This window comes from Terrapene carolina, unplaced genomic scaffold, assembly GCF_002925995.2.
Source record: "Terrapene carolina triunguis isolate 2854851 unplaced genomic scaffold, T_m_triunguis-2.0 Scaffold191, whole genome shotgun sequence".
In the NCBI taxonomy this organism is placed as follows: domain Eukaryota; kingdom Metazoa; phylum Chordata; order Testudines; family Emydidae; genus Terrapene; species Terrapene triunguis.
The window spans coordinates 785,481-808,491 of NW_020664542.1; the positions used below are offsets into that span (position 1 = coordinate 785,481).

Below are 23,011 nucleotides of genomic sequence, written 5' to 3' on the forward strand. Positions count from 1 at the left end.
GAGAATCCACCACGACCCTCAGTCAGTTGCTCCAGGGGTTAATGACTCTCACTATTAATAATTTACACCTTATTGCTAGTCTGTGTTTGTTTAGCTTCAACTTCCAGCCATTGGATCGCGTTAGACCTTCTTCTGCTAGACTGAAGAGCCCATTATTAAATATTTGTTCCCGGGTAGGTACTTACAGACTGTGATCAAGTCACCCTTTAGCCTTCTCTTTGTTAAGCTAAACAGGTGGAGCTCCTCAATAAGGCACTGCAAGAATCTGGCTAGAGGCTGGTGGGCCATGGGGAGGCACAGAAAGGATTGTGGGGTGTGCGAGTCTACTGAGAACTCCCTGCACTATTTCCCCAGAAGCAGCCCCGCCCAGTGGTTGGAAACCCCCATGGTTCAGTTGGCCAAGAGACAGCAAGCTGGGGGAGATAAAATGCTGGATTCACACCATCCCTGGTGCGAGGAGATCTCTTGGGTCGTCCATCCCGGCTGTCTGAGCTCAGCAGGAAGGCCTCTCTGCTATTTGATGCATCTCTATATCTTATCTCACCTCAGCCACAGCTGCCTCGCTTGGTAAACAACTCTCTTGTCTGCCGGAGCTGACAGCCAGCCGGCTCCGCACTCCAAAAAGACCCAATTCCCAGCCGCCTTGGGCTCTGACCTGCTGCAGCAGGGTTTATCTGAAGGACGCTCACGGCTCCATTCCTCCAGCGAGCAGCACCAGTGCCAGGCCTCTCTCATAGCTCCAGAATGCAGAAGCCTTGCCAAGCCCTGCGCTCCTCTGGGGCGGGGTTGTTCGAAGGCCTGGTAGCTGGCTCGCCCTTGGGGGGGAGAGATGTGCCCCGCCCAGCTTCGCGGCCTTCTCTTGCTCCTCTCTCAGTGCCGCTATCGCCCCAGCGTCCCTCGGCCAGTACCCGGTGCTCTGCCGGGTTCTCGGTCTGTGAGCACTTCTAGCCAAGGACGTCTCTGTGCAAGACCAATCTGGCTGAGAAGCAAGGGCAAAACCGACCCTCCACCATTGGTGCATTGCTCACGCTACATGTGGGTGCAAGCACTGGTCAGTGTATATATGTCCCCCTCTGCACCTGATCAGCCGCGGCTATGAACCCATCCCCGGCACAGCTAGAGATCCTGGCTCCAGCTGTAGCCGCTCATGCCTTTCATTCCAGAGGTTCCCCAGTTCAATCCCTGGTGTCAGCCAACATGGCGGCTGACACACGTGCATCTCCTGGGGAGATGTGGGGGAGGGCCGGGTACCAGAGCTGCAATGAGTCTCCCCAGTACACGTGATGCTAGTGGGAGCCTATTGAGAGCAGAATACCCCCCCCCACCCCACCACTAACGTAACCTCCCAAGGGCAGGAGTGTGGAAAGCACTCAGCGTTGGCCTAAACCTGAGCCCGCCGGAGTCAGGAAGAGTTTTACCATCGACAGGAGCTAGGGTTGCCAACTTTCTAAGGGCACAAAACCGAACACCGCTGCCCTGAGGGCCCCGCCCCGACTCGGTTCGTTCCTCTCCCCCTCCCCCCTCATTGTGCACTCACTCTCCCCCCCCCACTTTCACCAGGCTGGGGCCAGAGGTTGGGGTGCGGGAGGGGGGTGAGGGCTCTGGGGTGGGGCTGGGGATGAGGGGCTTGGGGTACAGGAGAGGGTGCCGGGCTGGGGACGAGGGGTTCGGAATGCGGGAGGGGGTGTGGGCTCCGGCTGGGGGTGCGGGTTCTGGCTGGGGGTATGGGCTCTGAGGTGAGGCTGGGGATGAGGGGTTTGGGGTGTGGGGTCCCAGCAGCGCTTACTGCGACTCGAGCACTGCCCCAGGGTCATTTTAAAACCACTGAAATGCGGCCACCTCTGGGGTGAAACACAGCAGCTGCTTAAAAGCTCACAGCAACATCACATGGCTGTTTAGGACAGGAAGTTTCAGAGGTTTGCTTGCCAAGGTGACCAAATCTGGCACAACACACTTTCTGCTTCCACCTCCGACTCTCCCCTTGTTCGGCCCTTTTTTATGAAGCCCAGATCCACATTCTGCCCTACTTGCCTGTGATAGCCCCACTGAGCAGTTCTGGGGCCTGATCCAAAGCTCACGAAAGCCAATGGAAAGGCTTGTGCTGATCTCACTGGGCTGTGGATTGGGCCCTGCAAGCTGGATGAATGAAGCTGAGGGGAATGAGAGAGAGGCTGAAATCCCAACCATCCCAAGAAGGACAGTCTAAACCGGGGGCTGGGGTGAAACCTGACGCTTCACACTGCCTGCGATGTCTGATTAAATCCGCCCAGCGCTGTGCTAACTGCTGGGGAGCCGTGTGTGGTGCCTGTTTTCACTTAAGTCCCCCAACGCTAACGAGATCTGAAGGCAGAACAGGGCCAGGGAATTTAAGAGCGACTGAGTGGCAAAGGCTTTGTAGTGCCACATGCCCTGCTGATCCTGTGTTGAGCAAACCAAAGCTAATTACCATCTTCCCTGGCGCGTAGGGCGCCGGGCGGCTAGGGCCGGGGAAGGAATGTGTTCGGAGACATGACTCAGCGTGACATACTCGGGGTTCTGGATCCAACCCAGCCAGCCAAGCACTGACAGATGGAAAGGAGGGGTCCACAGATCACATTCGCCACCACGGCGCACTGAGAGCTGAGGTTCAGTTTTACCACGTCTCTGAAGTCCTTTCCGGAGTCACTGTCTCTTGAACTTCCCATTGGGGCGGCTTACCCCTCACGGTCACATTCTGCTCCGGCTACAGATTGCATGGCAGCGCCATGGTCCAGATCGCAATGGGATTTAGGCACCTAACTCCCATGGGTTTCTCTTTGAGGATCTGGGCCCAGGGGCTTGTATACACTGGGAAATTGACAAGCAGAGCTATTCAGCAGTGATCACTTTTATTCTGGAAAGGTGTCCACACAGGGGAGTTATTCCAGAAGAGCTATGCTGGTCAATTTCCCCTGTGTAGACAAGGCCTTAGTTGTTGCTTGAATTTCCCCAGGATGGTTTCATATTCCAGGACCTTTTGGTATGTACGTTCATCCCCAATCCACATATTATAGGCCCATAAGAAGAAGAATTTCTCCACGTACCTAGCGCCTTTCATCCAAGGATCTAAGTCAAAATAACAACCCCAAACATTCCAACATAGTACAGCCCCATAATTCCCGGGCTGCTCAAGTGTCCAGACATCAAAGGGAATGTGGATTTCCCCTCCAGTCCAGCTGCACGGCCCAGCAGTGCTTCAGACGCGGCCAGGTGGTGGTGGCAGGACAGAGGGATAGGAACCAGCAGGGGGCTCCAAGGCAGTGTCTACACAGCAGTTAAACACCTGCGGCTGGCTCGTGCTAGCTGGCTCTGGCTCGGGCTGCAGGGCTGTAACACTGTGGCGGAGATTCTGGGCTTGGGCTGGCGCCCGGGCTCTGGGAACCTGCACGGAGGGAGGGTCCCAGGGCCCGGATTGCAGCCCGAGCCCAAACATCTACATGGCAATTTTACAGCCCCACTGTAAGAGCCCTGCAAGCCTGCTGGCCTGAGCCAGCAGTGGGTTTTCCACTGCTGTGTAGACCTACCCCACAGGGCAAAAAGAGCCAGTTTGAATCCTTGCCCTTCCTAACCTGGCCACTTTCCAGCCTCTTTCTGGCATGTTAAAGCTACACAGGAATGCTCCCAGCTTTGTGTATGGACAATGGAAAGCGAGGAGCAGGGAGCGCTGCTGAAAGAACAGACAGGCAAGTGGGGGGAGACCCTCTGGAACCTGTTGCAATCCACGATCCACAGGCTGGGCTGCGAAACCTCACACTGATGTTCAGACTCTGCCCTGCTAAGCGCCAGGTAGATGCCTGAAGAGTTGAAATAAGATCTGAGACCTCCTAGCCTGTTTCACAAGAGTCAGGGTTCGACCGCCCCCTCTTCTGCCCTGGCCAAACTCCAGTCTAACTATATTCCCTTGGTCCTTTCAGCGGTATACAGGGTCCCCATTCGCTTTCCTCACCGTAGCTGAGAGACATTGTTTTTAAACAAAGCTGCTGGCTCCCAGCCCCAAGGTGGCTGCATTTCACTGGAGGGTGTAATGACTTCCTCTGGTCCGTAAGGAACTGTGAGGGATAGCACTCTTCTTCTTAGCAGATATATAATATTCACAAATTGGTTGTTAAAACAGTTTAAAAAAGAAAGATGTTTTAAATTAAGGAGCCCAGATCTATGGATGAAAAGCACTATATGAGAGTTCATAGCTCACCTATAGCATGTTTCATCAGCAGCAGATCCCAAAACGCTTCACAAAGGAGGGCAGTATCATTATCTGTATTTTACAGGTGGGGAAACTGAGGCACGGAGTGGGATACTCTGTGGGAAGGAGGCTGTAGAAAGAGAAACGCCTTTGAATGACAATAGCACGTTAGCCTAACCTGTGTGCAGAAAATTACTGGGATGGATTTTACTCCAACTGATGTCATACTGTATAGCTCGTGTTGTGGCATGTTCTCATCCCCCCGTCAATAAATCAAGACCTCCAGCTTTCATGTTTTTGTCCCTAATAAATCCTGCATTGTATGAGACATGAAAGAGGAACAATGCACTCACCCAGCAGTAGCCGGGAGACACATCCTCCAGCAGGACTGGGCATGCAAACACATCTCTAGAACTGGGAACAGCTCCGCCAGCTTCCTCACAATTAGAGCTAGTTGAAAACCAGAATGTGCATCCAGCGGGAAATGCCCAGATTTTGAACTGTTCCATCCCAAATCGGGACATACATTCGTGATCTTGGAATTGTTTGTGGTTTGAAATCTGCTGGTGAAAAGTACTGTATAGGAGCTATTCACTGTTATAGAGCACGTTTCGTCCATAGAGCTCATGCCTGCTTCAAAAATATTTCATTAAGACCTTATGGAAACATAAGAACATAGGATGGGAAGGTACTTCCTGGGTCCCTGAGACCAGTCCCCGCTTTCACAGGCAACCTCATCATATCATCCCATTCATAAACTTATCAAGCTCCATCCTCCATCTTAAAACCAGTTAGCTTGTTTGCCCCCACTACGCCTACTGGGAGGCTGTTCCCGAACCTGCCTCCTCTGATGGTTAGAAACCTTCTAATTTCCAGCCTAAATTTGCTCACGGCCAGTTTATCCCCATTTGTTCTTAACAGACTCATTGACTTTAAGGCCAGAAGGGACCATCGTGATCATCTGGTCTGACCTCCTGCACGTCGCAGGCCACAGAACCTCCCCCACCCACTCCTGTAATAGGCCCCAAACCTCTGGCTGAGTTACTGACATCCTCAAATCTCAATTGAAAGACTTCAGGTTACAGAGAATCCACCATTTACTTTAGTTCAAAGCAGCCAGTGACCCAGGCCCTATGCTGCAGAGGAAGACAAAAAAAACCCCCAAACACCTGGGGTTCTGCCAATCTGACCTAGGGGAAAAATCCCTCCTCACCCCAAATCTGGCGATCAGCTAGATCCTGAGCATGTGGGCAAGACCCAGCAGCCAGACACCTGGGAAAGAATCCTCTGTAGTAACTCAGAGCCCTCCCCATCTAGTGTCCCAACCCCAGCCATTGGAGATATTTGCTACTAGCTGTCGCGGATGGGCCAGATGCCACCATAGGCCATCTCATCACACCATCCTCTCCCTAAACTTACCAAGAACAGGCTTGAAACATTGTCCCTTAGCCTGCCCAGTTTTCCTCCCTCCCTGATGTTTCATTTCACACCGTATATTATGTTCAGTTTTGACACCACCGATTAATTCCCATCTAGGGTGACCAGATGTCCCAATTTTATAGGGACAGTCCCGATTTTGGGGGCTTTTTCTTGTTTAGGCACCTATTACCCCCCACCCCCTGTCCCGATTTTTCACACTTGCCCTCTGGTCACCCTATTCCCCTCGTGTATGCAGCCCAGCGTGGCCTGGCACGTCATCTCAGCTGAGCCCTGTGTTGCAAAGTGAACCCCTATTAAACACTAGCTCTGAACAGTGTGAGCTCTTAGCAGACTTCCCCCTCTCCCCCCGCGCACACAGACCTCTTCCTCCCCAGGAGACATTTCCTTTCTCATTCTCTCCCTTTGCAGCGGGCACAGCCCTGACCAGGCGGCGCTGTGCCCGGGGCTCACCTTCCCTTTGAAGGAGGGGAATGTTGTCAGTTAGCTGCCGTGGGGGGGGGACATTCTTTGCTGGAAACTATTCGGTCTCCCCGGGGTCTGTTTGTAGTGGGACCCGCGGCTGCTCTCACGGAGCGACGGCACATTCTGGGAGCGGCTCCTAACCTTACAGGTGTGTCTGACTCACTCCTCTGCAGAGGTGGGGTGGGGGCGGGGGGGGCTGCTTTTCATTTCAAAATCCCTCTGCTCTTCAAGGAGGGTTTTAGGCAGCTACAGGAAGGATTTCGAACAAGGCGAAAGGGGGAAAGACCAGGGGGAGACTTGGAAACACTCCTCAGGAAACCTGCTTCTCTGGGCAAGGAGCCCAAGGAGAGTCGGCTCTGTAAGGGCCCGGCCTGCACTTGGAAAATGACTGACAGACCCGGGCCCCTGCTCCGCTCAGTGGGTTTGGCCCCCGGGACAGGCAGGGCCTTTGCAGACCACGCTCTGGCGCCTTGCTGGAATTCAACGTCTAGCCTCCTGGCCTGGTGTTTACCAGCCGGGGGGGGGGGGGGGGGACGCTGCTACCTGCAACGCCAGCTCAGGTGGACCTGCACAGGAGGGCCCACGGTGTCCTGAAGCCACGTCCTAAGGACATACAAACCACACACATGCAGACACTGCCTGCGGGAGACAGGCCCAGCGGCCTGCTCCTTCGCCTCTCCTGCTTGAGCTAACTGAGGACGGTGTTGGTGGGAGTAGGTCCTGTGTCCCTTCTGTGTCCAGTCACCAGAGGGACAACTCACCGGGCTGCTCCCCACTCCTGACCCGTCTCCTGTCCAAACCAAAACCTCAGCCAGCTTCTCTGACATCTCCTTGTGAGCATCCAGCCCTCAGCCTAAGCTTATCCTGGCCAAACAGAGTTCTTCATCTTCCCCCCCAAGCCCTCGCCTCTTCCTCCTTTCTCAGTCACCCTGGACACCACCACCTAGGCATGGTCTTTGACTCGGTCCCCTCGCTAGATCCCTGCATCCAGGTCATGTGGAAATCCTGCCGCTGCCTCCACATGACAGCTTTCCTCTCTGCCCAGCCAGCTCCGATCACCTCACATCTCAACGCCGGCACCATCCCCTTTTCCAGCCGGGACAAATCCCTCCTCCCGGCGCTTGCATCCATTCGAAACACCACGCCAGAGATCACCGCCCTGGTTCGGTGCTTTGGCCACATCTTGACTTTTTGCGTGTCCCTCCGCCAGCCCCCCGCCCTCCCTTCCCTGCCACATCAAACACCAGCTGTTTGTCTTCACTTTTAAGGCTCATCCCGGCCTATCACCACATGACTGGTTCTCTCATAGCCTCTGGAGATATGCCCACCCCTTCCGCCGCTCTGCCAGTGGTGCCAGCCCCCAATGCCCACTGGGAAAACTGTCCAAGAAGCACCTTCGTGCTCTCTCCCCTGGTGCCCCATGGGGGGGAGCGCCCCATAAATCTCCACCAGGCACCTCCTGCCTTTTCACACTCTCCTCTGCTGGGATGCGAACAAAGAACTTGACAATGGGGCAGTAGCTGCTGTGCCGAGATCGCTGCTCAGAGTGGCCCCGCTGTACCCGGTGCCGGCCCTGGTCTGTGTGTTATAATCGCTCGCTGGCTGTTGCCTTGTACATCCACTGTGAGCTCTCAATGGCAGGAACTGCCTCTTTGCTGCATGTATGTGCGTACAGCACCTAGCGCCACAGGGCCCCGATCCCCGACTCTGCTGCCGCAATACTGTTAATAAGGGCAATGGGCCCAAGGAGTGTTTTCCACACGATGACACAGGGGTGGGGCCCAGTCCAGCTCCCCATTGGCCCTGGGTGCCAAGAGAGAGAAAGGAGGTCCCCGCCGTACCCCCAGGAAGGGTGGAGGGAGCAGGTGGGGGGATGGTTTTGCTCCAGCCTCAGCTGTCGAGCGTCTCTCGCTCCCTGACTCAGGCAGGTGCAGCAGGGGAGATGCATGCGCGGGCCGCCCTCTGGCACCCTGGCTTCTGCCAGAATCAAAGAGCTTTTCAAAGCAAACCCTAAACTCCTTTAATCGCCAGCTAGAGCCCCTCCTGTGCAGATCTAAGGGCTGTGAGCTCAGGGTTTTCATTGCCCCGGGCAGATTTATGAGCTGCTTCTGCAAGGAGGAAAGGGAAGGAGGGAGGGAGAGGGAAGCTGCCATGCACTGCTTACTCTGGGAGGAGGGAGCGGGACAGGCTGGCGGGCAGGAGAGAGGAGCCAGGGCTGCAGGGAAGGTGGAAATCCAGACATACCATGCACAGTGCTGCTGGGAGCAAGCAGCCCTTGGGGAGTATCCCACCTGTAGCTGTATGTTCTCCAGTCAGACCCGACCCCTGGCCCATCACTGTGAGCTTCAAAGCATGGGTGTGAGTGAAGAGCCGCTCTCTCCTTGCTAACCAGAACCCTGGGAGTGCTTTCACCAGCGTTCGTGTCTTAGCCAGCGCTGCGCAAATCTGCATAAATCACTTGGGTACATCGATGCAGCGAGCCTCCGAGCCCGGGTTGACCGCTTCCCTCACAGGCTCAGAGCCCGAGCCCCACAAACTCGCATCCGTCAAGCCAGGCTTGGACGCTCGCTGCCGCGGGCTGTGTAGTCATATGCCAGGATGGATGCGAATGCACATGGGATATGATTTTTTTAAAGAGAAAAGCACAGATGATCCAATTCATAGTATCATAGAATCACAGGGTTGGAAGGGACCTCAGGAGGTAATTAGTCCAACGCCCTGCTCAAAGCAGGACCAATGCCCCTATGACCATAATGAGGGGCTAGAACTAAGCAGAACTGTGCAAATAACCGATTTTTTGGTTTGGTGGCTGAACTGAAAATTGAAAAAAAAATGTTTTGGGTCGATCCAAAGCAAAAAAATTCCAGTTGTTTTGGAGCGCTGAAACGTCAACAAAAGCTTCGTTTTGAGTCGACCAAAATGTTTCAATTGACACAAAACGAAATGTTTCATTCTGAGGTTTCTTACTTTTTTTTTAACTAAAATTGAGAGATATTCCAAACGTATCATCTTCCCGAAACACAAGTCAGAAATAAAATTAGTTTTTCTCCAACCGAAACAAATGGCCAAAATCCACCCGAACTCGCGAATTATTTCAGTCGACCCAAACCTGCATTTTTCTGTGAAAAAAGGTTTCACGTGAAACGTTTCTCCCAGTGCTAGTACTATGCCCATTTTACAGAAACCGAGGTGCAGAGCTTGTTCAGAGTCACATACATGAGTCAGTTGCAGAACCCAGATCTCTCAACTGCAACACCCTTGCTCTACTCCCTATACCATGCCGTCTTCCAGACTACACTGCATTTTCTTTACACTGGCCCACTTGCTGTCAGGAAACTCTAGCCGTGAACAAAGGCACAGTACAGGTTGAGCTACTAGAGCTTGGCATGCATTACTCTCCACCCTGCACAGTGTGCTCCATCCAAATGGTCCTATATAGGCCCCTGCATCCAGTTTTTCCATCATGGCCCATGGTGGAGTTTCTTGTTTCTTCTACTGAGCCAGAATGTGGGCTGGCTGTGGTAGGGCAGTTCCTATGCCTGTGTAGCTCAGAAGATAAGTCCTATCCCCAATGTTAGCACTACCAGTAGAATGGCTGCTAAGGTATAAGTGCAGAAATTCCCAGCTGGCCATTGCACAAGAAAAGTAATGTGCAGTGTTTCTTATCCCTTTTATTGATCACCTGGGAAAGACAGAATCCATGCCGTGGAATGCCAAAGTTAAGCCCTGTGCTACTTCAGCTAAACAGCTCTCTCCAAGCTAGAAGCACTTGGAGGCTGGTAGCCTCCTATGTGGTCCAACCACTGGAGGGACACAAAGACCCGCTAGGCCAGTGTGTTACAGAGTGTGACGGATGACCAGAAAGAGTGAAGCACCCTGCAGGATAAATGACTCAAATTCAACCCTTAAAAATATATGGGTAGATAATGTTTGTGTTTTTGTGTATTTACATATATACTGGTAGAGGTCAACAATGTAATCAAACAGTCCCCGTCTATGCTGTACTCTGTTAATTCAGAGATCAAAGGGACATCTTAACATTTAAATGAACTGTAAACATAGGATATCACTGTATTCATCTCTCTTTGAAATGTATAGCAAATCATCTGCAAATGGTGGAAAAACAGGCAATTGCATTATGTTCATCTGTGAAGATAATTACCAGTGATGCTTAGGAAATGGGTCCACTTCAAAGTCCCCAGGAGGCCTATTGTTCACCAAAGGACTCCGAGCTGTCAAAGAAGGCCTGAAACTGTATGAAAAATAGATTGGGTCCTGATCCTGTGATCTCAGATCTGCCTGAGGCTTCATGCAGGGGAAGCCTAAGCCATAAGGACTGAGATCCCAGTTCTGATTGGATTGCCCTGAAATATAAACTTTGGACTACAACCAATGGACTATTTCTGAAAGAACTCTTGGCATCTACAAAGTTCACCATCTCTGCTATGAATCTGAATCTCAAGATTGTACTTATGTCTGTATGTACACTGATCTTTTAACCCATTCTCTCTCTCTTTTCTTTTTTAATAAATTTGAGTCTAGTTAATAAGAATTGGCTGTAAGCGTGTATTTGGGTAAGATCTGGAATATTCATTAACCTGGGAGGTAATGTGGCCGATCCTTTGGGATTGGTAGAACCCTTTTTATACGATGAATAAGATTTTCAGTAATCTTCATCATATTTGACTTCGGTGTCTCGGTGGAGGCCTGAGGCTGGGTTACTTTAAGGGAACTGTGTTGCTGACTTCTGGATAACCAGTGAGGTATTATAGAAGCTGTTTTATGCTGGCTTGGTAAATCTAAGTATTGGAATATCCACCGGCTTTGGAGATTGTCTGCTCCATTCTTTGCAGTTCACCCTTAATGAGTGACCTCAGTTGGCTCCCCTTAGGACTCTGGTCATACAGAGTAGTATCCAAACCACGCTAGGTGTTGTATTTATGGAAGATAAGGTCCCTGCCCCAAACAGCTTCCACTCCAGGATAAACAAGAGCTACAACATCTGGGGGAGTGGGAGGATGAGCACACAATGGGGAAGGAAATAAGCGTAGCTGGTTGAATGGGACTTTTATCCCACATTTCAAAATCTCCTTTCATTCCAAATCGGGACGAAATACAAAATCTCGCAATTTACAGCGGAACAATTCTGAAATATTTTGTTTCGGAAACATCAAAACAAACATTGAAATGTTTTATTTCAATAATGTTGAAATATAAAATAATAATCTCTAATATTAAATATAACATATATGTCAATATAATATATTACAATTAAAAGTTTAGGAAAGTTGGTTTTTTAAGTGAAAATGAAATGAAATGAGAATATCATAGTTGGAGGGGACCTCAGGAGGTCATCTAGTCCAAGCAGGACCAATCCCCAGACAGATTTTTGCCCCAGATCCCTAAATGGCCCCCTCAAGGATTAAACCCTGGGTTTAGCAGGCCAATGCTCAAACCACTGAGCTATCCCTCCCCCCTCCATACGATTCTCCATATCAGAATGGAACAGAATGAAACAAGAAAACCAGAACAAAACATTCCTTTTTTATTCAAACTTTTTTTTTTTAAATCCATTAAAAAAAATTCATTGAAATTGACATATTCTTGCAAAACATTTCAATTTTGATGGAACTGCATTTTCTGAGGGAAAACTGTTCTGTCAATTTTTCCCCACCACACCTAGAAATAAGCTGACCCACTGGCTGAATTGTTAAGGCTATGTCTTGTTACAAAAATCAATTCAGACTTCAATTTGAGCATTTTCACTGAAGAATTGGCGATAGTCCATGTTTCATGGAGACTGATCTCTTGATTGCGCAACTCCTTGGGAAAGTCAACACCTTCCCATCATCCCCACTGCTAATTCTCCCGCCTCCTGCCTGATCCATTCAGGGATATCATGACAAGAGCTGGGCAAAATTTTTCTGATGGCACTTTTCTTCACTGACTATGCAGATCCAGGTAATCTGAAACACATTGCGAATTCATGTCAAATTCACCAAATTGTTTCAGTTGAAAAAAACATTGTGAAAAAGTCAAAACATTTCAATGTTTTGATTCAAAATGACTGTTTCAAATTTCACATTCATTTTATTTAGTTAGTTTAAAAGGAAAAAACCCTCAGAAACGAAATGCTAACTTGTGGATTGAACTACATTTTTTCATTTGACCTGAAACAATTCTTTTAAAACTTTTTCATTTCCCCAAAGAATTCAATTTCTTTCTCTGCCTCCCCTCTCCCCCCCCCACTTTTCAGTTCACCCACCCAGTTGCCAAATCGGTTATCCTCATCCACTACCTGCAGCAACGCAACTCACGACTGTGATTCCGGGGGGGACTTCCCCAATTCTTTGGCAGCCAATCAGCACCTCCCAGAGTCTTGAGAGCTGCCCTAGACCAAACCCTTAGCTAAATGCCAAGCTGCTGGGAGCTAAGGAATCCTGGCTACTGTATGGCTGATGAAGGAATCACGAGTCCTAGTGGATAAATAAGGATATTTAGAAGCACATGCCCAGCAGCTGTGGTTTTGAGGTTATTTTTCGGTTTCTCTTACAAGCCCACTTCCCAGGCAATGGCAGATCATTAAGAACGAAAACAACTATCGGTTTTGGGGTGGGGGGGACAGAATGAGAAATGACAATGTATTTCTGGTTGGTTTTGGTCTAGGCTCTTCAGGGAGTCAAAACAGCTGAAGTTCATTAGCAGTTTATTACCAGTCTTTGAAGGCAGGTCTCCCCCTACAGCCTGACGCGCTGTAGGGCTGAGAATGGCCGGCCCAGTTCGGTTTGACTCAAGCAGCTTCGACATGGCGGGGTGCAGATTTCCACACCTGCAGAGATCCCCCTGGCATTTCCCGATGCTGCCGAGGTTCTTGGGCACCGCAGACGGGCAAAGAGCATCTTCCCACGGAGATGAGCTCCGCAGAGCGGCACAAAATAGGAGGGCTCAGATCCTCAAAGCTATTTAGGCGTCTAAGATGCAAGACTCAGACCAAAGACCCATGTTGTTCCTTTGTGTGCCCAGACAACCTGCCCTTCCCTGTGACTCTTTAGCACAAGGCACAGAGGCTTCTGCTCTCCTAGGGGAATGCCAGCTCGAGCATGCTCCTTCCCCTTGCCTCTGTCCTAACATCGGAGCCCCCGAGCTGCACTGAAGCTGAAATGCATCCATTTCTAACGCTGAATCCTGCTGCAATGCTTGTACATTGCGCAGTGACATGAATAAACACGCATTGTCCAATCAGGGAACAGCATCAATGCCGCATGACCTCCGAAACTAACCAACACAGCACAAGTCAGGAAGAGTCACAGTGATCTGCAGGCCAGCTGGGTAAATTTACAAATCCATTTCCAATGGAGAATGCTGCGATCCTTCCGTTAACGCAAGAAGAGGCGCTGTCCATGGAATAACTTACAAGAGGTAAATGATTTGCTCAGCTCTAGTCATGTATCCTAGAACATAAGAACAAAGCAACACATCTGCCCAGTCCAGTCTGCTATCTACGGCTCCTGATTTAAGTGGGCGTAGAAGCAGGCCCCAGGTGGGGTGCCCAGAATCAAACACCAATTTGGTGACGGAATCAAGAACAGAACCCAGCCGTTCTGACTCCCAGGCTGCTGTTACAAGAGGCCTTCCCTTTAATAGGAAGCTGAATGCGAATGCGTCCTTCCTAGCAGCAGGCAATAGGACCCCCTGGGACTGAGCCACAAGCAACCCACATCAGACTTTTATTCTTAAAACTCACTTTGATCAATACTGTCTGCAAGATGGTGAGGCTCTGTGGATAATACTGATTGCTGATGCAGCATTTCTACCCACTCAAAGGTGGGGAATCTTTATTTCCCCCCCCCCCCCGTGCACAGATGGGGAGCCAAAAGCAAGGACCCACTGTGGGACTAAGCTAAGGTGACACAGCCGGGCAGTGGCAGAGTCTGCAGTAGATCCGATCCCAGCTCCCTGTCTAGTGGCCTACCCACTAGACCACACTGCTTCTCTTGTAAACTGCCCCTTACACCAGGGATCTAGTGTTGTCTTAAGGCCTTGGGCTTCAGCTACATGACTCCCACCGAGGTCCCTGCATTTGTGTGCATGCCTGGGTGTAATGCATGGAAAATGCTTTCCTTCTGCGTCGGATTTCACTCCGTTCTCGTCCCAGAGGCCCTATTCTGGGGCTGCGTATGAGTAACTCCCACTGGAGTGAGGGGACTTACTCATATCCTGCGGGAGGAGAATCCAGGCCCCAGCACTCAAAAACATTCCTTTTATAACAGCCACACCTCACCCTGCAGCCAGGCTCCCAGCACAGGTCTCGTTTCCATAGGGAAGGCTGCAGAGTGGGAGACTTATGGATTTCTGGCAGCATGAGCTCAGAGACAAAGTGGATTTCCGGTCACTGGGGGAATCCTGCCTGGTCAGGACTCACAGCAGCGTTTGGGTCTCTGTCTGGGGCACTGATCTGGGCCCCATTACAGTAGCATCCGAGGGCCCTGCAATCTTTACCAGATTTACCCTGGGCAGCTATTACGCCCATTGTACAGATGGGGAGCTGAGGCCCAGCCAGGCTAAGGCATTAACCAAGGAATCTATTACACTTCCAGAAATTGAACCCAAGTTTCCAAAAGCCTCGGCAAGTGCCCCCACCACTGGCCCTTCCTTGTAGTCCGCATGCCTGCGTGATCTCTGGCCCCGTCACGTGTTAACGGCACGTCCAGGGCCGGCGCAACCCATTAGGCGACCTAGGCGGTTGCCTAAGGTGCTAACATTTGGGGGGCGGTGACCATGGCGGCCGGATCTTCAGCCGCCCCGGTCGTTGTCGGTATTTCGGGGGCGGGACCTTCTGCTACCTAGGGCGGCAAAAAAGCTGGCGGTGCTCCTGGGCACGTCTACACTGCAGCGGGTGGAGACTGCAGTATGCAGTGACTCCCGCTAGCTCGGGTACCAAGAGTAGTGCAGCCGCGGCAGCTTGGGCTGTGCACGCCCACCTGGAGCCCTGGCTCCGTACTTGGGCGGCTAGCTCACCCCTGCAGCTCCTGCTGCTGTAGCTGGAAAGCTAGCTCAGGGCTGTTTGCATGCGCTGTGGTCATGTCCCCGACTGCAGCGTAGACAGACTCCTGGTGATCGGGGAGACCGTGTCAGGCGGCTCCCAAGCTTCCGCGGCACATTAGCATGAGCTGGGGCCTGTTTCCATTTTGATGTGGGAAAACCTTTGGTTATCGGCTCCTTACCAAATATCAGAGCACCAGCAACGTGCTTGGGCTGAAATTGTCCCGGGCAAAGGGCAGGACAAGGCCTAAGCACCCCTTAAGTCCACCAGCCTATTTACTGCTTCTGGGCTTAGGTGATGGCAAGATTGGAAGCAAAGACCATCTTTTTGTTCTGTGTTTGTACAGCCCCTAGCACCATGGGGGTCCCAGTCCATGACTCAGGCTCCTAGGTGCTATAGCGATGCAAATAGGAAATACCGATAGACCTTGGGCTGGCCCTCCAGGCAGGGCTGGCTCTCCCCTAGTGCTGCAAGTAGCACAGAATGAGACAGTCCCTGCCCTGCACAGTCTTCACAAGCTGCCCCCAACAGCTTTACCCATCTGCGTTTGGGAATGGTGTTTGCATTAGGTCCAGAGCCCCAGGCTCTTCCCTCTGCCCGCAACATTCAGTGCTGCATTTCCCCTTCGGGGAGCAGACAGGGAGCCTCCACTGAGGCCACTGCTAATGCAACCTGTTGGTGTGGCTAGAGTCATCCGTGCACCAAATAGCCACTGCTCTCCCCCCCGACCCCCGCAGCGGCCCCACTACAGGAATTCCCGCTAGGTGGGCACTCCTCAATGGTAGTCAAATTAGTCTAGGGTCTTCACTTCACCTCTAACAGCTAGCCGGGCCCTGGCAGCTCAGAGCTGGAGTGCTTTGCTGTGTGTTAGCAAGAGGACAGGGGCTTGGCCTGAATCCTATTTGTTTCCCCTCTAAGTACCATAGGAGCTTCCCACTGCATACACAGCCCATTCCTGGGAGGACCCGCGAGGAAATGCTTCCCATCCATCAGGGGAACAGTTCTGTGGTGTACTGGAAATTGGTTAAAAATGACAAGCCATTCTGTGAGATGTGAGGGATTCCCGGTCCTGCTCACAGGCGAGGGGGCGGTGCGGGAAGCTGTGGACTCTGGGTCGACCAAGTCAGTCAGCAGACAGCCCTTGGAAACAGGGCCGGCTCCAGGCACCAGCAAAGGAAGCAGGTGCTTGGGGCGGCCAATGGAAAGGGGCGGCACGTCCGGGTGTACGGTGGCAATTCGGTGGCGGGTCCCTTGGTCCCTCTCAGAGCGAAGGACCTGACGCTGAATTACCGCCGAAGAATGAAGCGGCGTGGTAGAGCTGCCTCCGAACTGCCACCAATCACGGCTTTATCTTTTTTTTTTCCCCCCACTTCGCCGCTTGGGGCAGCAGAAAAGCTGGAGCCGGCCCTGCTTGGAAAGAGTCATTTTAAAGCAAGGTGTGGTGAGTTGGGACTCGCTCCTCAGGGAGTAGCCTGTTTTCTCTCTCTCTGTTTTCAGGTTCTCATGCGTTATCGGTCTGGATTCTGAGAAATAAAGCAGGGTTACGTTGTAACCCTCCAGCGAGAGTGTTCACATGTTTATCTCGGGGTGCATGGCATGAGCCTAACAGCCTCTCCTTGCAGACAGGCTGCGGCTGTGTTTCTGTCTCAGCAAGGTCTCTCCAGGCGGCACCGTTCACCACATTTCCTTTCCACAGCCAATGAGAAATCAGCAGGGGCAAGTTATTCAGGGAGGCTGGAAATCTCGTCTACCTGTGTGTTCCAGCCAGCCCTGTGACAGGGGGTTCGGCTCATGTAGCCCTGTGCGCCGCTGGTGTTACGTACATGATACACGTGGGGCCAGGTCAGGCTGTCATCTTCCCAATTCCCACCCTGAGAATTTTGTGTTCGGGGTGTTGGGATCCGGGGCTCTGATTGGGCCCTGCAGAATGACAAGGCCCAGTTGTGACAGGTGGATGCTGGCTGGAGCCTGGATTTCAAGCCCGGCCCTCCCAGCGTTCCTGGGCTGCTCGGATTGGAGACGATGGGTCTGCTCATGTGGCGGTCGCCATCCTGGCTGATCCACTGTGCCTGAGTGTTGGGTGTTGAACTGGGGACCGGCAGAGCTAAAACCCTAAGTGGCTACAGCTTCAGCTAAAGAGGCAGAATTTCTAGGGGGGCCTGTAACAGACTCAGCTTCTCCGCAGATTGGCCCAGAGGGCGACCTGTCATATCCACCCACCAGTGGGTACAGTCGCATGCACAGAGTGAAACTCACCGAGGCCCCACTTAGCTCCCTCTGGAGCTCTAGCCACACCCACAGTGCAGGAGGGGACTGGGGCCGCGTGGGCCTGAACTGCCAGTGTGGCTCGGCAGTCCCATTCCAAATCCCTCCATCCCCTAAAAGTTCAGGGGTGCCTGGATCGGGCCCAGCAAACACATGAATCGGGAAAGAGGTTTATCCTCCCCTCAGAATCCTGCTTCCCGTGCCCAGGCTCCCATGGCACCTGCTGGAGTTGGTGCCACACGGCCGCCTGGCAGGATAAGCCAGGCTCAGTGGGGCAGGGGAAGGTGCTGTACAAAGGCCACTCCCTTGGGTGGAGCTGCTCCTGAGGGGGGGGGCCTGGCTTCCTCGCTGGGGCTAGCGCCCAGAGCAAAGGGAGTGGGCCCTGAAGGAGCGCGTCACCTCAGGAGAGCAGCCCGCTGCAGCGCAGGGCAGAGGAGAGGAGAGGAGAGGAGCCTCCTCCTCACCCCGCACCGACGGAGGGTACAGGCAGACCAGGCCTCCATGCGGGAATACACCCCACCGGCCAGCCATACGTACTGGGCTTTGCCCAACCTGAGCAGCAGTGAGAACTGCCCAGCCCTGATCCCAGCTCTGCTGCTGGCCAGCACAGATGGCTGATGAAAACGGGAATGCAAACTCAGGCCAGGTTGCTCCTGGCACCAGGTTCTGCTTGAGGGATGTGATGAGCGTGTCCCCAGCTTTCCCTGCCCGGCTCCCTGTGGCCCCGGAAACAGCAACTGCACAGCAGAGTGTGGGAGAACCTCAGAGAGCCTTTCCCACAGCGGGGAGAGGGCGGCGAAGGTGGCAACAGGGCTTCACATTCCCAGCAGGGCTGCTAAATTCCAGGCGCCTGCTCAGAATCTCTAGGCCGGCTGAGAATTCAGCTGGAAGCTCCCTGCCCCACTCCCCACGGAGACAGCTCAGGGAATGAAAGGGCTTCTGTTTGGGGGATCCTCGGAGATGCCACTAAAGCCCATGCAGGGCTGGGCTCCATGCTGCACCTATGGGGGCCTGAGTTCAGAGAGGACTTTGGGGGAGATGGGGCAGGCTCTAGCCTGCCACCTGCAGGCCAGCAGCGGGGCACTGTGGTTCTCCAGGGATTCAGCAGGGCAGAGACTGAGGCAGACTGGCCCCTCCTAGATCACCAGGAGAGCTTTCCCCTCTGCAGCTGCTGCCACCCGGAGCAGCCTCCATCTAGCTCTCTGCCTCGGCTGTCGGGAAATCAGGCTGCAGCCTTAGTCTTTCTCCCCATCACCCCGCTGCCACCAGCCAGGAACAGGACTTGGCAATCCCCATAGCAAAGATGTTGGATTCGACACACTGCTAAGAGGACACAGCGGGCTGCCGGCGCCGACTCCTGGGCCCTGCTTTGATCACCTTCGAGATGAAACATTTTAGGGTCCAGTTTCTCACCCTGCTGTCTGAGACGGAGAGCCTAATCATATGGGGTTATTATAAAAACCCTTCGCGTTGCCCAAGCCCCATTCCTCTAAGACAGTCAAATGCTCCGCAGAGGTGAGCATAATTAGTCTCATTATACAGGCAGGGAAACTGAGGCACAAAGAGGCGCAGGCTAAAAGGTCCAAACGTCAGGTGCCGAACAGAAAGCGCTTGAATCTACATCGAGCCACTCAAATGAGCCGCCTGAATTTTAGCCCCCATGGCTCTCCCCAAAGTCTGGCCACTTATTTACGTGCCTCAGTGTGGACTGAAGGCCAGAAACCTTCACAAGGGCTCAGCCCCCCACAGCCAGTGGCAGATTTTCAAGAGAGCTCGATGTTGCTGAGCAGTTTGGAAAATCTGGCTCCAAGTGTGGGTGCTGAGCCCTGGAAAATGTGGCCCTCAGTGACTTGCAGCAAAGCAGGTTATACCGTGGCAGAGATGGAGTAAAACCCAGCCCCCCTAGTCCCCGGCTGTAACCACGAGCCCAGGGTATCTCCCGTATTTACGTTACATGGTGTCACATATTAATTGACAGGCTAGGCTCTGCAATCTGAAGCCTTTTAATCACGCAGCCAGCTTGCTGGCATTCTCCCAAGTCTCTGAGAGGCAGTGCCAGGGGGCCAGACACTCTAGTCCCTCGCATGATGGGACCTGCAATTTTTAAGCGCCAATAACTCCCCCAGACCGGCTTCGCCAATGGGGTGTTGGGCTCGGGAGGTTACAATACCCACACGTTTCCTCCAAACTGCTGTCAATGGCGCCACCACATGAGCAAAGTGGGCGAATGTCTGTACCAGGGAAATCCCCCGAGGCGAAGGGGCGAAGCAGCTAAAAAGGCAACGACACCTTGGGATGGGCAGGATAGAAATTGATCGGCACAGCAGGACTCCGACTGTCAGGGGAAAGACTGACCTCATCCAGAAACAGCCTGGTTCTCAGAGGTCCTGAGCCACCTGCTATGCCTGCGAGGGACCCAGCGACTATGACAATCAGGCCTAAAATGTCTTTACAACACCCCACAGGCTGCAATCCTCACCCCACTGCAAACAGCCGCCGCATCAGCACGCCCACGCTGCTAGCGACTGCCCTGGTTGGTAGGGTCCTTGCCCCAGGGATCCTGCACTCCTCTGATTCATGTAGCTAAGGCGTTATGAATAGTCTGACAATCCTATTAGAATAATGTTAGCGACCTAAGTGACCCAGGCGGCGGCTAGTGCAAAGCATGCATGGGCTAGCAGCACCCTCCCCGCACCCACTGAGAAGGGAAACTGTGTTCCTACAGCGGGCTGGGGAGCGTGGTCCTTATAGGGCTGGAGCCGAATGCACAGGTCCTGAAAAGAATTAAAAGATGGAACGGGTCGCTGCTGGGGCTTTACTTTGCCATCACAATAGCACTGGCTTGGCTGAGCCCTGCAGCCTCCTGTGCTTACAATCCACTGCCCTGGGGACACAAGGGCCAAAGCTGGCATCCCTCATCCAGCAATACTTGTTTGCAGACAGAACCAGGGCTGGCTACAAGATGCTTAGGGTGAGATGCTTCTACTGTAGGAGACACCGGAGGGTGAGTCATGCCGCAGGGTCCCCACCTAAAGATACATGTATCTTGCACTAGGCAGCTCCCTTGTATTTCCTGCTCACCGATGAAAAGCATCCATTCTGAATGGGATCCTGCACAGCCCTTCCCACCTGACTGCCAGCGAGAGACAGAGAGAGACACTGCAACAGGAGGGCTGAATGCCAACTCTGCCTCGGGCAAAAATGGACTGGGGAGAGGAGATGGCACCTTTCTCTAGCACCTTCCATCCAGAGCTCTCAAAGCACTTCACAACAGAGGGTCAGTATCATTATCTCCATCTCAGAGAGGGGGGAAACTGAGGCAGCGACCTGCCCGAGGAAATCAGTGGCAAAGTCTGGAATACAAGCCAGGGCTCCTGCCTCCTTCCTAAACCTGTTGTTCTAGGCACTAGGCAGGACTGCCCCCTGCACTGACCGGGTGCTCAGCACAACCCGCTGCTGTTTGCCAGCTACACAATGTGGTTTTTATGTTGAATACATTTCTCTGGCAGCCCTTCAGCTCTGTCCCTAAATTCAAAAGCTAAGCTCCTTCCCATCCTTGCTGCAGCACGGCTAAACCTGTTGTGAATACAGCTACAAAGTGTCTTTCCCAGGGAATGCCAAAGCCGACCTGTCTCATGCAGAGAAGGGCACCGTCCCCAGTGGAGGCACCCAGCTGCCCTTCCAAGCCCTCCCTTGTAGAGCATGGGGAAGTTCTCAAGAGGGCAGGTTAGTCCCAGTCCTCTCCACAACTGGGACGTAACCGGAGTGGAACCACTGGGACCATCCATGGTGCTAGAAGTCAACCCTGCAAAATCCTCTTTGAACTGAGCCCTGTTGGGTTCCCTGTGGCAACAGGGCTGGGCCAACGCTTGGAAAATTAACATCTTTGAACTGAACCACCTGGTGAAACTTTACTGTCCGTCTGAAACAAACAATTCCAACACTCTGCTGGTGGCCAACCCAAACTGAAAGCCCCCAAAGCCGTGGGTTATCACAGCTATTGAAATACTGGACAGAAAGCTCCAGGACAGTTGGCAGTAATTGTCCAGTATAAATACTCCATTATGCTCTCAAACAATCAGAATCTGCCCAGCAAACCAGCTCCTCTGATCCGTTGCAATCAAGAAGCAAAGCATGCAGAACAGCACAGTATAAACAGCATTATGCAGAGGGGCATAGGGAGGAGGGGGGAGTTGGCTCAGCAGGTCCTGAAATAATAGCTGCCTTTTTGTTTTGTTTCTAATTTGCGGTAGAAATTTTATATCAGCAAAGTGTGGCCCCAAATTCCGAGCCCAAGCAAGCTGCAGCTGATTCTGGGGTGGGGTGACAGGGTGTCTATCCTTGTGCCCCAAGGACAGCACTTGCACTTCAAAGCAAATGACAGTTCGGTACTTACAGGTAAGCCGTTAAGGGGCTCAGGCTGACAGGGACTTGGGAGAGTCCCAGCTCTGAACAATCCACTGAGAGCATTATGCCATCTTCTTCACAGTGGCACGGAGGCGGGCATGAGGGCGCAGCACCTGGGTCCGTGGATACCGCCTGGAGAGTGGCGGCGGAGGACAGAAAAGTGCACCAGAAGAAGAGCTTGTCCATCTTGGTCACAGCTGCAGCCCACATGAGCTGGGTGAGGGTGGCTGGCACTGGCTCAGTGGCTCTGATCTCAGCTGGCTGCTCGGACAGAGTCTGATTTCTCAGACCCAGCAGGCACTGGATCCCCTGCACTCCTGAGTGTAGAAAAGATGCAGCCAGTGAAGGGGAGGCATTGTTGAATGATCTTGGTTATTGGGTTTCACAGGCTGGGCAGGGCAGGGGCGTGAGAGCCTCAGAGAGGAGGAGCTAAAGGAACTTTCTGCTCTCTCCCTCTCTCTCCCGGAGAGCTGGCAGGAATTTCATTCAAAGAGAAGAAGAAGAAGAAGAAGAAAAAAAAATACCCCAACAAATAAAGACCTGTTTGTAGCTCCAGGACTCGTGCTTTGCTTTGCAATGTTTTTGTGGGATAGCAGCGCAGGGGAAAGGAAAGCCGACTCCTCCGGGAGAAAGTAATTTAAACAGGGGTTTGATCCTGCCCCATCCAGCACTTCAAACACTGAATGGTACCCCTGAACCATGCCTTTGGAGGCATGTGCACTGGGGCTGGCTCCCTAAACCCAACCGTCAGCTGGGAATTCAGGGGTTAACATTCGGGGGAGCTAGTCTGAATAAGCCATGCTGCTGCCACCCAAAAACTTCAGTGCTATCTACCTATCTTAGGTACTTCTATGGCTCCATCACCACAGCATGGGAGCACCTCTTTACCCGTCACACCCTATTGTACAGATGTGAAATTGAGGCACAGGGAGACTAATTAACTTGCCCAAGGGAGACTGTGGCAAAGCAGGCAACTGAATCCAGCTCTTCTGACTCCTAGACTAGTGCCCTAATCACTAGGCCATCCTGCCTCCGCTCCTTCTCTGAGCTCACAGTACCATGTTTCATGGCAGATGACATCTCTCCTTTGATCAAGGACTGTGCCTTATGGCGATAAACAGACAACACCTGGAGAGTGGAAGTGATAAGGTTATTCCTAAATGCAGTGTCAAATGCTACATGCTAAAGGTGCA

The 23,011-nt window shown here is 52.6% G+C and overlaps 1 protein-coding gene across 1 annotated transcript in view; it reads right to left on the bottom strand.

The window, feature by feature from the left end:
• The window catches only part of LGR6 (leucine rich repeat containing G protein-coupled receptor 6), a 154,054-nt gene extending 131,935 nt beyond the window's left edge, over positions 1-22,119 (bottom strand). Inside the window, exon 1 of the mRNA XM_026654358.1 lies at positions 21,808-22,119. Coding sequence (XP_026510143.1) covers positions 21,808-22,028 — 221 coding nt within the window. The 5' untranslated portion in view covers positions 22,029-22,119. The remainder of the gene's footprint in view (positions 1-21,807) is intronic.
• Between the last annotated feature and the right edge of the window lie 892 nt (positions 22,120-23,011).